The sequence below is a fragment of the Rousettus aegyptiacus genome, unplaced genomic scaffold (genome assembly GCF_014176215.1).
Source record: "Rousettus aegyptiacus isolate mRouAeg1 unplaced genomic scaffold, mRouAeg1.p scaffold_m13_p_11, whole genome shotgun sequence".
Classification (NCBI taxonomy): domain Eukaryota; kingdom Metazoa; phylum Chordata; class Mammalia; order Chiroptera; family Pteropodidae; genus Rousettus; species Rousettus aegyptiacus.
The window spans coordinates 10,216,570-10,233,868 of NW_023416286.1; the positions used below are offsets into that span (position 1 = coordinate 10,216,570).

The 17,299-nt window shown below is 32.1% G+C and overlaps 1 protein-coding gene across 15 annotated transcripts in view; it reads left to right on the forward strand.

The window, feature by feature from the left end:
- Positions 1-17,299, forward strand: part of NBEA (neurobeachin) — a 611,133-nt gene that overhangs the window by 61,946 nt on the left and 531,888 nt on the right. For 14 of the 15 annotated variants that reach the window (XM_036228295.1, XM_036228296.1, XM_036228300.1 and 11 more), the window contains exons 2-4: positions 4,451-4,682; positions 8,163-8,263; positions 8,504-8,599. In XM_036228295.1, the coding sequence (XP_036084188.1) occupies positions 4,451-4,682; positions 8,163-8,263; positions 8,504-8,599 (429 nt within the window). Of the gene's footprint in view, positions 1-4,450; positions 4,683-8,114; positions 8,264-8,503; positions 8,600-17,299 lie in introns of those variants that run through there. The other variant, XM_036228302.1, reaches the window with a different exon arrangement.

The following is a 17,299-nucleotide window of genomic DNA, read 5'->3' on the forward strand; positions in this document are numbered from 1 at the left end:
ACACTGAATTAATAGGCTGATGATCTAAGATTTCAAAATAGAGATAGACTCTATATTTAAAAAAATAAGATGCTTAAATTGCTAGTAATTATCAACCTTATAGTACTTACAGAAGACAATATATTTCCAAATAGCATTTTACATTCCAAATTTTTATACAGTAATTTAAAAAATTATTAGAGTATAGTTGGTATGCAGTGTTATATGAGTTTCAGGTGTACAAAATAGTGATTTGACTTTATATACCTTGTGATGTGATCACCAAGATAAGTCTAGTAACCATCTGTCACCATGTAAAATTATTAGATATTATTGACTATATTTTTACTATGCTGTACATTCATACTGTTTTAAATGACTAGATTTCATTCTTTTTTATTGTTGAGTAAATACACACACACACATATATACATATACCATGTCTCCTTTATTCATTTGTCTGTGGATGGACACGTGGGTGGCTTCCATATCTTGGTTATTATAGAGAATGCTGCAGTGAACATAGAGGTGTATGTATCTTTTTGAATTATTGTTTCTGTTTCTTCCAGAAGTAGAATTGCCAGGCCATGTGTCACTTCTATTTTTAATTTTTTGAGGAATCTCCATACTGTTTTCCATAGTGGCTGCACCAGATCCCACTAATAGTGTACAAGGATTCTTTTTTCCACATCCTTGCCAACACTTCTTGTTTGTTGACATTTTGATAATAGCCATTCTGACAGGTGTGAGGTAGTATCTCATTGTGGTTTTGATTTGCACAACCTACTGCTGAATGGGAGAAGATATTCACAAATGATGTATTGTTTAAAGTGTTAATCTTCAAAATATATAAGGAACTCATATAACTCCATATCAAAGGAAACCAATTAAAAGATGGGCAGGGGACCTAAATAGATGTTTCTCCAAAAAAGATAGTAATTTTTATACTTTTGTGTAAATGTTATTTCGTTAAAAATGCTGAGCTATGATTTCTTAAAATATAAATTCAGTTATGACCAGTTCTTGAGTAGGAGGCATGCTGCGAATCACTTTTGCAGTGGCAATACCTTTAGAATTTTAAGAAGGCCTGGAGGAAAACGACACCCTTAACTGGGCTAATAAAGTGTCACTATGACACATTCATATATACAGGATGTCTTGATTGATAAATCTCTATTATTAAATGGTAACTTCAGTTTTAGCTATTTTTTATTTAACTTTTTTGACCTGTTTTGTTACTACTTTTGTTTTTTAAAATGTTTTCCTAAGAGTTTTCTTTTTTAGTATTTATAGCTAATTTTCCTGTAATTGAGAAGTCAAAGTCTCCTACTTTCTTACTGAAAATAACTTTAAAATAGTTGTTTTTCTTTTTTGTGATTTCCTACTTCTGGATGTTTCATTTCTTATCCACAGAAATCATTTTGTCTTTCCTTCTTTTATCCCCCAGTTTATAAAACACTGATTTCTTCATTGAGCTACTATGACATCCCAAATCTGTTTTTGAAGTTCAGTCCCCCTCCCCCAACCTCATAGCAGGATGTTCAGGTGCACTTTCTAGTCTAGATTAGGATCTTGGATCTGCCACTTATATGTGACTTTGGTCATGTTGCATAACTCTCTTATCTTCAATTTCCTTCCATGAGAACAGTTATGTCTTTTCCTCATAGGAATGTTAGAGAGTTGTTTAAATGATAAAGACCAGTTGTTCTACTTTTTAAAATATACTTTAGTCGATAAATGTTGAACCTCTTATTACAAGCGGAAAATTAATATTTCCCTAACCTTGGAATAATAGTTTTGTAAGTAGTTGGCCTCATTAGCACTAACGTATTGTTATAATGAAAGTTAGAAAAGACCATTAGTAAACATAGGCCCTACTCTATATCATCTACAATAAATATTTTTATAGTTTCTAGCAGTCAAATTAGAGAACCATAACCGTAGTCTTTTGTAATTTAAATGATGTGTAGAAAGGGGCATTGTTTTTTGTTAACTGTGAAAAATAGAACCTTAGGCTTCACATAACAGAGCCTGATTGTTAGAATTACACATATTAATTGTTAATTCCTTTAAAAGCAGACTTTTTTCTTTCAACTGAGCCCATCTTTGTTCTTTACACATTTTCTTGGTTACTCGATTTTACAAAATGAGTCCCCATAGAACTCATTTAGGAGATTAGTCTAAAAAATTTCTTCAGTGTTCTTCCACTTATGTGTATACTAATTTTTACACAGATGAATGCAGTGGCTCATTGGCTTAAACCTTGGTTTCAGCTTCTCTTAGTTCATTCAGTAACTGTCCACATCATTGCTTTCAAACCTATTTATTTGTCTATATGGCTCACATCTAGAGAACCTCTGCTGAGTTACTGATTACTGGTCACCAAGTTTCATAGTTGTGACCCAAATCAGTTGGACATATAATAACGAATAAGTAAGCAGTTCTCTGGTAAGACTATTGCATAGTAAAAATGTTTGAGCTCATTTTCATAGATCTACAAGTAATATCTAAGAGAGTACCTGCTCTATAATCAATTAGCATCACTGGAAACATAAGGCTATTTTATGTTACTTTAGAGGTATGTGATGAGGTGATTACATTTTTTAGGTCAAAGCTGGGGTTATAAGGGAGCTGATACCAGCTACCCTTAACTAAATGCTAAGTGTAGCCTAACTTTGTTCCTGTGTGTTTATAACCCAGTTACTTTATTTAATCCGTATAACAACCATATTACATAAGAACCTTTATTTCTATATTGTTGATGAAGTAACTGAGACTTAGACAAGTAGCATCATCATTAAGGTCACACCACAGGTGAGTGGTGCAGCTGAAAACTGAATCCAGGAAGTCGGAATTCAGAGCTAAACTCTAACCACTCTTGTAGCTATTATTGTTAATAAACCAGAAATAGGAGGAGAAGTTGAAGTTGTTTCATACATAGAAGTAAAACCAGCCTTTAAATGGAAAGAATTATCTCGGTCAGTATTTAAAAAGGTCAGAAGTTATCATAAGGACTAGTTTCTTATAGAGTTGAATTTTGGAGCTGTTACATAGAAAAATGTATACAGAGTATAATATTTTAAAATTTGAGGATATTTTATTTTTAAATTCTTAAATTTTAGCAGATTTTTTAGCAGAGTATTTAAAAAAAATACTGTTAACTGAGATTTTATTGTGTTTGTATCGATTTTTGTGGGGATGAACTTACTTGGTTTTGATCTTGGGTCCTCTACTAGTCTTTTGATATTTTGCAATTAAAATTTATATGCCTATGATTTTTTATGTGTAAAATGAAGATGATAAAAGCTACTTTCTCATAAACCGTAGAGAGAATTAAATTATCTATGTAAAGCACTTAGAATAGTACTATATGGAATGTAAGGTTAGGTGGTGGTATTATTATTACTATTATTTTTCACATTTATCCATGTTAAAGAATACCTTTCATCAATTGAAAGTTAATTCCACCAAATTTCTTGTCCTCATCTATTCCTAAGCTTTTCCTATGCTTCCCTTTTTTCAACTACTCACAGTTTATGGCTTTTTTAATTCATTATGTATTTTTCAGCTATTTTTGGAATAGAGTATACATACCACATACATATATAATGTCTCTATTCTTAGAATTTAGCACTGTTAATGCCCAGACTTATTCTTGTCCATGGATATGTCTCTAGTTCCTAGAAAGAGTAGTACTAGTATTTAATAAGTAAAATATTTGTTGAACGAATGAATGAATAAGTAACTTTAAAATTTTGTATATGCCTATTATTTTCTTCCTAAGTTTTCCATTCTTGACCAAAATATATATATATCCAGTATGTCAGTGTTCTTTAAGATTAGTGCTTACAACTGACTATAATAAATAATTCATGTGTTATTGATCAATAGAGAACAGAGTGCCATCCAGGATATCTTTTATTCTCTGTGTATTGTTAATTTACTATACTTAAAGAAGCATTTCGCATAATGCCACAAGTCAAATATGTTGCTAGTAAATCAACTTTCTTTACCAATTCACATTTTTATAAAGTATTACAAAGTATTAGGTATTTCTCTTTTAAACTTAAAAAAAAAAACATTGTCATTTCAACATTTACATATAACATAAAATACATCCTTAGTGAACTATGCTGCTTCTAGTGATTATCACTTTCAAGAGCCAAAACCCCTTTCTATAGGAACTTGTCCTGAATCCTACCTAGTAGCTCTGTTCTTGTAAATCTGAAACCCTCTTTTTTCATTTTTTTTTAAAAAGTTAGATTTATCAAATTTTAATTCTTATAGCATCTTTCACTTATCTGTAGCTTACAAAATTTTATCAAAATTAATTTTAGATTAGAAGATTTGACATTATTTTTAGAGTAGTTATGCTTTCTTGCTAGTTGAATATTTGGTATTATTTTATTTTATTGTTATAAATAACCTCCCACCTTACCATTAGTCATTGTTCTTTTCTGTTTAATTTCAGCTGGTTGGTGGAGAATTTGACTTGGAGATGAACTTTATTATCCAGGATGCCGAGAGTATAACATGCATGACAGAGCTTTTGGAGCACTGTGATGTAACATGTCAAGCAGAAATATGGAGCATGTTTACAGCCATTCTACGAAAAAGTGTTCGGAATTTACAGACTAGCACAGAAGTTGGGCTAATTGAACAAGTATTGCTGAAAATGAGTGCTGTAGATGACATGATAGCAGGTATGAGGTTTTCTGACAGGAAAGTATAATTTAAATGTTTGTAAAGATTCATGTACTTTTTATATTCTATTGGTGATATAGATTTGTTGAAGATACCTTGATTTAAAACAGATAAATAGAAATGAATGGAAAGTTTGCCTTTTATATTAAGGGAAAACCTGACAGATGATTTCTTCTGTATTAGACAAACATAATTCCTAATTTCGCTTTTCCATGTTTTAGAAAATCACAGAAGGAAGTTTAACTTTGGGTAGTGAACACACAATGCAGTATACATATGCTGTATTGAGCTGTACACTTGAAATCTATATAATTTTATTAACCAATGTCACCTCAATAAATTTAATTAAAAAAATCAATAACATGGATAAGTGCGATGCAATCTCTCAGAAAAAGTACATTTCTAGGCAGTATTTAATTAAATTTTTACATAATTAAAATATCACAACATATTTCTGTATGATGGGCATTTTATCAAGTTCTCGGAGCTTCATGTTCTTTAATCTGGCATATATGGAACTCTGACAGGAAGAACTAAAAGTCTTAGGACAATTAAGCATGTTATATTTTTTGGAAGTGTCCATTTGACTTTGAAATATTTTGGAGGAGCTTTTGTATGAAAATAGATATATTGTGCACTAGAACATAAATTTTGCATGAAACTTAAAAAATTAAAAATTTTGTGTTTGTTATGTTATTTTAAATAATAACTTCGAAATCTATAATTCTTCCCAGTAGTCCTTTACCGCCCTGCAAGTTCATTCTTCTCTGTGGTTAGGTGTATTTCAGTGGGAATGTTCTGAAAGATGGTCCCAGAGCAACAGTCATTCCCAGAAAATAAGTTTAGAATTTGAAATGTAGATTCTCTTAAGCCATGAATCTTCAGCATTAAGTTTCTTCTGACAAAAAAGGGTTTTCATAATTCTAAAAGTGCTAATGTGACTCCTAACAAATAGTGCCATATCTAATCCTTAGAAGTAGTTTAGAAGATAGAGAATCCACTGTGATATTTTGATTTATGCTTAATTAACTTTAATATAGTAGAACAAAACATTAAGCAAGACAGAATGTGATGAAGAATAGGTTAAAGGTGAATGCTTTTAAGAATTTAAACTTTAAAATTTTTGTTTTTCTCATAGAGTACATTAATATTATTTCTAATTGCTTTGAAGGTGGCGTCTATCTCTATTTACAATGATTTAACATTGTCTATATTAGTTCCTAATGTTTCACTTCAAAAACGATATTCAAACTTAAAACATTTTTAATGTAGACGTACCATTTCTGTAAATTCTAGCATTGTTTAACAAATTTATTTGTCTAAACATATATGTACATGTTTTATAGAAGGTAATGTGATCTTTAAATCCTTTATCTGGGTTTAAGCCCTTAATTATTATCATTACTTTTTGGTAAAGTGACTACCATGTTATGGAGTGCATTTTTCAAAATGAGTCACAAGTAACATACATATTAGGTTACTGGTACCTAATTCATGAGCATTGAGATGTATGGTAATAGTAAATGTGATAGTACCACAGATGTTCATATTTACACATTTTCTATTATATGAAGCTTCTTAATTCTCTTATTCTTTGTTCTCAATAATAATGCCAATAACAAAACTTTTACTTTTTGTTATTTTAAGCATTGAATAAGTGTCCGAAAAATACCTCTACCTTCTCAATAGACATTAAAATCTAGTTAACATAATGAAGCTTTAGTAACCACAAAAAACTACTAAGTTTTCACTTTGAATATTTTACAGCATGTTAAGTTCAAAGAGGTTCATTTTGTTTAATACTGTAAAAGTATCACTAGAGAGTAGTTAAACTTAACATCCACAGTAAATTGATAAGAGAATTTCCTAGTCTTAGTATTTTTTTCTCCTTTAAAATTCTTGTCATACAGAAAAGAAGAACTGTTGTAAAATTAAACTGAACAGCTTGGTTATATTACATGCACAATAAATAAGAAATTTTAATAATTATGTAATTAAATACAAATTTAGTAGATCACTTTTTGTGACATACATAGGAGATGAGATAAAGGTTCGTAAATAGAAGTTAAATTTTTAAAAATGTATTTGTAGGTGAACTTTGAAGAAATCTAGGAAGATTGTCCTTGAAGTTGTTAAAAACTGCTTTGTATTAACTTAGGGTTTTAAGAAGTTTGATTTTTTTTTTTTTTAGAAATAGATCTTCTAATATATAAATATATATTAACTGTGAATATTTTTATTACTTGCATGAGAAAGCATTTCATTTCATTAAAAGATCTCTTAAAAATGGCATATCCAGTCACAATTTTATCATAGATTGCTAACTTATTGTGACATTAAATGAGAATCAGTCATTTATTGATGAAAATAACCAACTTAAATTTCTATTTTAAAATACATAATGAATATTTTTAAAGTCTCAAATTTCAACTATTAATCTATATTAGATAATATATATCAATAACTAATTAATTCAACTTATCCTAATATAATTTTTTTATTAATTGTTGATAAGTTGTTTAAAATATATATGTGCATTGATTGTAATAACTTTTGTAGTATCTTTAATTCTTAGTGAGTGCTTTAGAAATCAAGAAAATGGAGTAAATATATTTAGATCTGTGTCTAGAGATGAGAAAGTAATTAGGGACATGAGATTAAATGTGTATATTTTTTATGATTTGGTGAGCTAGTGTTTCTCTTCTATGCGCATAAGCACATTACCATTATAGATATTGCTAGTAATGTGTGTAAATGATATTTCCATTAGAGACTCTGTGAGGGGGGTTCTGCAGCTGTACTGCTTGGTTAGAGTCTTCGCTTTACCACGTACCAGAGTGCGTTCTTGGACAATGTGATCACAATTTCTAAGCCTCACTTTCCTAATTTTTAGAAGGGGATAATAGTACTTACCTTCTAGGCTTGTTATGAGGATTTGTGAAGTTAATACATGTAAAACACTCGAAATACTGCCAGGCAAGGAGTAAGTGCTCAGAATTGCTGTTAACATGCCAAGAAATATTTCAAGGACATACTATAAAAGAGAATATGGTCAACTATCACTTTTGCATTTGAAAATAACCTATTTAAAACATTAAGTCATTATACTTGTGCTTATTTTTGCCTTCCTTTTCCTACATACAGCAGTGTGTGTGTGTGTGTGTGTGTGTGTGTGTGTGTGTGTGTGTGTGTGTGTATGCTGGAACTCATAAAAACCTATTTTATATATTTGGTAAGAAAAACTTAATTGGAATGCAAATCTGATAGGGAAAATCCTAAAACTTAAATATAATTTTTTCTTTTTTTTTTCTTGACTTAAAAATTAATTAGAATGACTATTCATGAGGATGTTTAGCTAAATTAGATGTACTATGTATGTAAAATGACACTTGATAACTTCTCTTCTTTAAAAAAGTATATTACCTTGACAGATGGCAGCTCATGACTAGAGTTCAGAATAACTTTATTTTCCTTTGAAGATCTTCTAGTTGATATGTTGGGGGTTCTTGCCAGCTACAGCATCACTGTCAAGGAGTTGAAGCTTTTGTTCAGCATGCTTCGAGGAGAAAGTGGGATCTGGGTAAGCTGTGGTCAGAGGGGACAGTGTTCGTGCCAGTGCGTTAGTGCTTAATGCTCCGGTTTGTCTCTAGAGAGCTATAAACTTGAATTTGTAATGGATACTGTTCCTCTTAAAGAGTTAAGCAAATGATTTAAAATTAATTTCTCTCTGGTTAGAAAACAGTTTGGTGGCTAATGTGATGATGTGTTAGTTATTGTTGCTGAATTCATACAGTGACCTTTCTTTTTCTTGTTTCTTCAGCCAAGACATGCGGTAAAATTATTATCCGTTCTTAATCAGATGCCACAAAGACATGGTCCCGACACTTTTTTCAATTTCCCTGGTTGTAGTGCTGCGGTAAGTTTAAAATACATATGTTTATTTTTATTTATATGTTTTTAAGTCAGCTCTGTGCAGGTTTAATTTATATACAGTGAAATTCACCAATTTGAAAAGTATATTTTGATGAGTTTTGAATAGTCCAGTAACCACCACCACAGTCATGATTTAGAACAATTCCGTCACCCTCCCAAATTTCCTTGTATCTGTTTGAAGCCAGTACCTCTCCCCAGCACCTGTCCCTTACAACCTCTGATTTATTTTGTGATTGCTTAATTTTTGCCCTTTCCTAGAATTTTATGTAAATAAAAGTACACAGTATGTAGTCTTTTTGTCAGGCTTCTTTCACTTCCCATATTGTTTTTGAGGTTATCCGTGTCACAGCTTATCAGTAATGTATTCTGTTCCCTTTTATTCTGAATAGTGTTAAATTTTATTGATATACCACAGTTTATCCATTGACAAATTATTGGACATTTGGGTTTTTAGTTTTTGGCTATTGTATATAAAACTGCAAGGAACATTAGAACATAGGTCTCCTGTGGCATGTTTTCTTATCCCTTGAGTAAATACATGAGAGTGAGACTGCTGGGTTTCATAGCAAATGTGTGTTTCCTTTTATGAAAAACAGGCAGATTGCTTTCCACAATGGAAAATTTTGCATTTCCATCAGCATTGTAGAAGATCTGAGTCTTGTTCATTGTTTTTTATTTTAAAAATTTATTTATTTTTATTAAATTTGTTGGACTGACATTGGTTAATGATATATGGCTTTCAAGTATATAGTTCAGTAACATCTCATTATGTATATTACATTGTATGTTCACCACCAAAGTCAGATCTCCTCCCGTCACCATATATTTTACCCTTTTGACCTTTATCTACCTCCCCTTCTCCCCCCTTTCCCTCTGGTAACCACAAAACCATTGTCTGTCTATGAGTTTTTGTTTGTTTGTTTGTTGCTTTCAGCTTTATATCCCACATATGAGTGAAATCATATGGTTCTCAACTTTTTCTGTCTGACTTATTTTACTTAGCATGATACTCTCAAGATCCATCCATATTGCAAATACCAGCATTTCATCTCTTCTTATGGCTGAGTAATATTCCTTTGTATATATGTACCGCAAGTCATCTATTGAAGGACACTTTGGTTCTTTCCATGTCTTGGCCACCATGAATAATGCTGCAATCAACATGTGGTGCATATATCTTTACAGATAAATATTTTCAAATTTTTTTGGGTAGATAACCAGAAGAGGGATTGCTGGGTCATCTGATAATTCTATTCTTAATTTTTTGAGGAACCGCCATACTGTTTTCCATAGTGGTTGTACCAGTTTACATTCCCACTAGCAGTATATGAGGGTTCCTTTTTCCCCACAAGCTCTTCAATGCTAGTTATTGCCCTATTGATGACAGCCATTCCAACAGCTGTGACATGGTATCTCATTGTGGTTTTGAATGGCATTTCCCTAATAGCTAGTGAAGTTGAACATCTATTCATATGTCTGTTGGCATTTGGTATGTCTTCTTGGGAGGAGTGTCTGTTCAGGTCCTCTGCCCATTTTTTGATTGTATCATTTGTGTTTTTTTGTTGTTCAGTTGTTTGAATTCTTAGTATATTTTGGATATTAGCCCCTTATCGGAGGTGTTGTTTGTAAACATCTTCTCCCATTCAGTTGGTTTACTCTTTGTTTTGTTGGTGGTTTCTTTCGCTGTGTAGAAGCTTTTTAGTTTGATGTAGTCCCCTTCATTTATTTTAGCTTTTATATCCCTTGCTTTGTCTGTCTTTTCAATTTAAGTCATTTAAATGGTTTTGTAGTGGTGTACCTCATTGTAGTTTAAATTTGGTATTACCCTCATGACTGATGATACTGAGCATTTTTTTCATGTGTTTCTTACATATTCTTACATCTTTTTTTGTCATGTTTGTGTCAAATCTTCTGTTCATGTAAAAAAAAATAGTTGTTTGTCATCTTATCCTGTTGTATATTTAGGTTTTAAATTAATTTGTCAGATATGTATTTGTCAGATACTTTCAATCTGTGGCATTTGTTTTTATTTTCACAGTATTTCTTGAAGTAGAAAAGATTTTTAGTTTTGATGAAGTTCAATTAAAATTTTTCATGCTTTTGTAATCTTAAGAAATCAGTATAAACCAAGGTCACAACATATTTTTACTTATTCTTTGTTTTAGTTCTTATATTTAAGTCTATGATCCCTTTTGTGTGAATTTTTTTATTATTTTTATTTTTTAATTACAGTTGACATTCAATATTATATTAGTTTCAGATGTACAGCATAATGGTTAGACATTTATATAATTTACAAAGTGATCTCCTGATTAGCTAGTACCCACCCAATACATAATTATTACAGTATTGACTGTATTACCTGTGCTGTACTTTACATCCTGTGACTGTTTTGTAACTGAATTTTTAGATACTGTGTAAGGGAAGGTTGGAGTTTTAAGATTTGTTTGTTTTGTATATGAATATCTTCATATATGAATTACTTCATTATCATTTGTTAAAGAGACAATCTGCATTTGATTACCTTGACACTTTTCTCAAAAACTATCTGGTCATGTTTATGTGTATCTATTTCTGAACTCTCTATCTTGTTTTTTTCTTATATCTGTATCTGTCCCTATGCCAATATCACATTATTATTGTAGCTATACAGTAAGTAGTGCTCCAAATTTGTTCTTCACTTAAAAAATAATTTTGGCTATTCTAAATTGTTTTCATTTCCATGTACACTGTGAATAAACTTGTCAAAATTTATTAAAAGCCTGCTGTGATCTTGATTGTATTGGGTTAAACATACAGAACAATTTGGAGATAATAGATGCCTGTACACCATTGAATCTTACAGTTCATAAACATAGTATATCTCTCCCTTTATTAGTTTTCTTTGACTTTTTCAATGTTTTGTAGTTTTCAACTTAAAAGTTTTAAAAGTCTTTTGTTAAATTTACCCAAAATAGTCTCTCTGGCTTTTAGCTATTAGATGGAAATGCAATAGATTTTTTTGTATATTGACCTTATATTCTGAGGCTTTTCTAAATTTGCTAGTGCTAGCAGTATTTTTAGTAAATGCTTTAGGATTGTTTACAAAGGTAACTTTATCTGTGAATAAAGCATACTTCATAATTTTTATGCCTTTTTATTTCATTTTATTGCCTCATCACACTGTCTAGACCTCCAGCACAATGTTAACAGTAACCTTCTTGACTCATTCTCCGTCTTAGGGAAAGCAGTAAGTGTTTCACTGTGAAGTAAGCTATTGCAGGTTTTAAGCCATTTCCTTTATCAGGTGAAGGGAATTCCTTTATATTTACTGAGAGTATTTCTAATCATCAGTATGCTAATATCAGTGTTGAATTTTGTCAGATGCTTTTTCTAGTTTTATTGAAATCATCATATGGCTTTTCTTCTTAATCTTTATTAATGTAGTAAATTACAACAATTGGTATTTCAGTGTTAAACCAACCTTTGTATTCCTTTGGTTAAAACTAGCTTGATCGCTGTGTATTAACCTTTTCATATAACACTGGATTTGATTCACTAACACTTTGCTAAGAAATTTTGTAGTTATTTTTAATGAGTGATCTGGGAGTGTTCTTTTGTTTTTCTGTATTTATGTGATTTTGTCAATAATATCTCATAAAATGAGTTGGGAAGTATTTATTTCTCTCTGTTGAGAAATTTGTGTAGAATTGTTGTTATTTATCCTTATTTGTGTTCTAGATTTCATTATTGAAGCCATCCGGGCCTGTAGTTTTGTTTGTGGGAAGGTTTTAAACTATGAACTTAATTTCTATAATAGTTACAGAGAAGTTTTCTTTTTGGTTTTGAGTGAGGTTTGGTAGTTTGTCTTTCTAATAGTTTGTCCAGTTCAGCTTAATTGTTGAATATATTGGCATAAAGTTGTTCATCATTATCTCATTATCTTTTTAATGTCTAGAGTGTATCCTGTGATGGCTCTTTCATTCTCCATACCATATTTTTTTTCTAATCAGTGCAGCTGGAAGTTTATCCATTTCGTTGTTCTTTTCAGAGAACTAGCTTTCTCAGTTTTTATCTACATGGCAGCATTGCAGAGAGTGTGTATCATTTTTGGTTAGAAGAACTAGTTTTGATTTCTGGACCCTTTAGTTCATACTGTGGAGGTCTAATCCCTTAATGTTTCTTGGCTTACTTTCATATAAAATATTAGCACCATATTATGAAATAGAGTTATTGTGAACCTGTAATGAAATAAAATGCCATTTAGACACTATAAGTTGTAAAACATCATGGAAATATTTATCGCTCTTTGATTATTGCTAGTATTTACTAGTACTGAGAGTTCCCATTTCATCGACCATTCCCCTTTTAGACTTTTTGAATTAATATTTTGTTACTAACTTTTTTTCAAGTTATAGTTTTAAAGTGAAAAATAATTTTTCAGATAGAAGTTAATCATTGTACATATCATATAGTTAGGGTGGAAGACATTAAATGTAATTGTGGTACTTAGTAGAGAAAGCACTGTCACTCTCTAAGGGACAGGCTTTCTCTTAGATGTAGTAGTTCTGTTTACGCACATATACACATTTTTAATACATTTTATAAAAGTACTATTGATCTGACTTCTGGTAGATCTCAGTCTGTCTAATGGGTGGGAAAGAAGGGCAAGTGTTTTGACAGAAATATAAGCAAGTTACTGTCTTATTTATGAAATTAACAAAATTTAACTAAAACAGAGTGAATAACTGTTTTAATAAATTATCCAAATTGCCTGAGTAAGGTTGTAACTCATAGTGGTTTAAGCCACTTGACCACCAATTGCCTGAAATCTGTGAATATATTTTTATCAAACATGATGAATTTTACACACATACACAGTCAACACACAAATGATTTTATTTATATATTGTTAGTATTGTATGTTTGCATTGTTTTCGTCCAGGGGATTTGATGGGCTTAAACTGTCTACCCCATCCCCTTTCCTGTTTTTCCCTGTATTACTCATCTTTGTGAAGGGTAGTTTTGATCCATATTTATTCTATGGCGAGGAGGAAGCAGGGAAGGAACTAGAACTTCGACAACTTTTATTTCATTTGTGTCATATGAGCTGTATATGTTCCGGATTATAAAGCAGAGTCACAACCTGAACCAAAATTTGCCTGACCTTAAGTCCAGTGTTTTATTTACCAACAGATCGACTTACTTCTATGAATGTTACTTCTGCTGTTGAACTGCTGAAAAATTCTGGAGCCAATTTTAAAATCCTTACTTACTATTACATTGTTTCTGATAATCTGCTTCTGAATGAGCATGAACCAGTGGCATCTTAGTAGCAAGAGGATACAAACTGCTTGAGTCACTGCTGATAGCAGTGCCTTAGGGTGACTAAAATTATGACACTGATTACTTTCCCTCCAAAATGGCCGCATGTACTAGACCTTCTGAATTGTATTTCGTTTTGTGGAGATGCCCCTCTGTGAGGTGTGCTGCTTCCATATGAGCAAGTTGGTGACATTTACTCATTCACAGTTAATTGCAGTCTACAGTGATTTATGTGAAGGTGAATGAAATGTAAGGTAGCATTTTCTATGCCCTGCGACTATTATGGATATTATTTAGATTTTCCACTCATGATGATCTGTTTCATAAATTTTCTCAATTTAGGAAATATTGTACTTTTCTATTCACTAAAATAGTTTGCTGAAAACACCTCATCTGAACATTAGAATTATTTATTTTGCCAGTTATTAGAGATAAGAACAAAGATTTTTGCATCAACTAGACCAGGGGAGAGTGAGAGATATAGGTTTGGAGTCCAGTGTACTCACCGAACACAAGGAGGGACACCCAATCGTATGTACCAAAATATAGTAGAGGAGCTATGGAGGAAATGCGAAGGCATCTTAAGTCCAAAATCACAAAGGTGGTTCAAAAGACATGCCATTAACACAATGGGAATCAGAGGAAATCTAAGGAATCTAGGAAACGGTTGATTAAGATCAGGCACAAATAGTTTGGAAGTTAGTAGGTGTAGATTCCATATTAGGGCTACTATCTGATGTTAGCTTTTGTGCATTAAGGGAATGTAAAAGCATTAGTTAAAGAGTTGAAAAAGACTAGGGGTGCAGTATACACTGTATGGAAGGCTTTGGTTGGTGCATAAGTAGGAACCAGAGCTTGATGCATACCCTCTAGAAGTGAGAGATTTCAAGTCCCTAAAATGTTTATTCTGGCTGTTATGCATTTAATTTAAGAGAATGTCTCTGCATAAAGGTACCTATCTTGTTGAATAGGTTGGCCATCATAAAGATCTTTATTTATCCATGGGATTATTGGAAGTCCACAGTGAAACTCATAAAAATGCTATTCTGGAGCCTGTCAGGCGTTTGGAACTGTTATACCAAGCCCAGAGACTATTATTATTACATTATCATTCAAGCTTAGGTTTTTTTTCTGTAAGATTTTTCTTTTTTTCTGTTGTATTTTGGTTCACTCGGTCCCACTATGGGGAAAATAACAAATGATCTCTTGGATCACAAGTCTTTTCCTTGGTTGAAGTGTAGTTCTGGAAACCTTGAGGAGCAGCTTGTCTCAGATTCTTTTCTGTATCTCTTAGTTTATAATCCAGTGTTTAAGTTCTAATGTAGGGCCCAGTAGACTGGATGATGAGACTGATGATACAGAAAGTGCTAAGGCCTTTGGTTAGGGATCAGAGATTGCATGGGTATGTGGAGTAATGAGGAAAAGGGAAGTTGCACTCCTGAATGCCTTTTATTTTAACTTTTCATAATACTTTAACAAAGATTTTATGTTCTATTTTTCAATTACAGTTGGTATGCAACATAGTGATCAGATATCTATATAACTTATGAAGTGATAACCCTGATAAATCTAGTGCCTGTCTGACACCACACACAGTTATTACAATATTTACTATACACCCTGTGCTGTACTTTACATCCCCATGACTATTTTGTAACTGCCAATTTGTACTGCTTAATCACTTTACCTGTATCACCCACCCTCCCATCTGGCAGCCATCAAAGGGTTCTCTGTATCTATGAGTTCGTTTCTGTCTTGTTTGTTTATTTTATTCTATAGACTCCACATGTAAGTGAAATCATGGCATTTGTCTTTCTCTGTCTTACTCCACTCAGCATAAAACCCTTTAGGTCCATCTGTGTTGGTGCAGATGACAAGATTTCATTTTTTTTTTTTACGGCTGAGTAATATTCCATTGTGTATATGTACCACCTCTTCCTTATCTGTTCGTCTATCCATGGACATCCAGGTTGTCCCATATCTTGGCTGTTGTAAATAATGCTGCAGTGAACACATGGATTCACACATCTCTTTGAAGTCGTGTTTTTCTTTTTAATGCTCTAATAATAGTGTTCGAATGAGCCCCTTTTGTGGACGTGAAAGGACACTTGGGTATGCTGGCTTTGGCAAAAGGTTGAAAATCCCGACGCCAACCCTGTGTTAGTTGTGCTCCATAGGTGTTAAGAACAAATTCACATATTTGTTAAGTAATGTATGTCATTCTGTAGATTCAGTGTCCTAAATAAATATTTCTCCTGTTTACCTTGGTACTCTGAAGCAGTAAGTAATGTTTGGTTTAGTGAAACATGAAGGTAATAACTAGCGATAAACTTGGCAAGAACTGCATTTTACTAGCAAATAAATAAAGGTTCAATATTTTCCTTTTAAAAGTCAAGAAAAGCTATATTGATGATTTAACTGCCTGAACTAATTACTTAAACATTAAAATCTGAAAGGACATTATGTGGGAAATATTTGTTTTTGGGATCTTTATTTGAAATTGTGTGTGTATCTATGTATGTGTTTGTATGTGTGTTTTTGTTTCGTTTTTATTATTAAAGCAAGCACTTATAAATTTTTGTCACTTTGAGATTTTTTCCATTGACCACATATTCAAGTGTTTTCGATGTCTCATGTCGTGTGCTGGTAGTCTAAATTGTATTCTTTACTCTTGAGGGACGCTAATAGGTAGACGGACGCAAAAACATCTTGTTGTAATAACCTACTGTAGATTTGGATACTATGTGCTATGAAATAATGATGAAAAGAGAAACTAAGCTGGGGTGATGTCCAAGCTAGCTAACTTCACAGAGAGGGACATATTGACCTGGTATTGAGGGATGATTAGGATTTTACTGGAAGAAGCTGTATGGACAGAAGCAACATCATATGCGAAAAGGAGAATGGTAACAGAACAGATGGACAGTGGGCATATTCAGGTATGCTTTGTAATGTGGAGTAAGGGTAGTAAAAGGGAATAAGATCGAAAGGGTCTGTTGGAGCCATTGACTCTGCGAAGAGTCTTGAATAACCTGAAGAAATTTAAGCTTTAGTCTAGATGCAGAGGATTTTTAATATGTAAGCTATTTATATTTGAGAAAGGTCATCATCCTTTCAGCAATATGAAAGATCTGTTTGGGGGAACAGATCAGTTATAAAATCATAACATAATTATCTTTTGTCATAGAAATTTGGATATCTCATAGGAAGGTAAATAAATTCACTCAAATTTTTGCTGACATTAAGTATTAACCTGCCTCCTCATTTTTGCTTTAGAATGGCTAGCTGTTTTTTCTTTTTTTTAATTTCTCTTAACTGAGTACTGTATTATTCCTTTCCTGCTCATGAGTGGATCATAATCCTTTTTGGACATAAATTT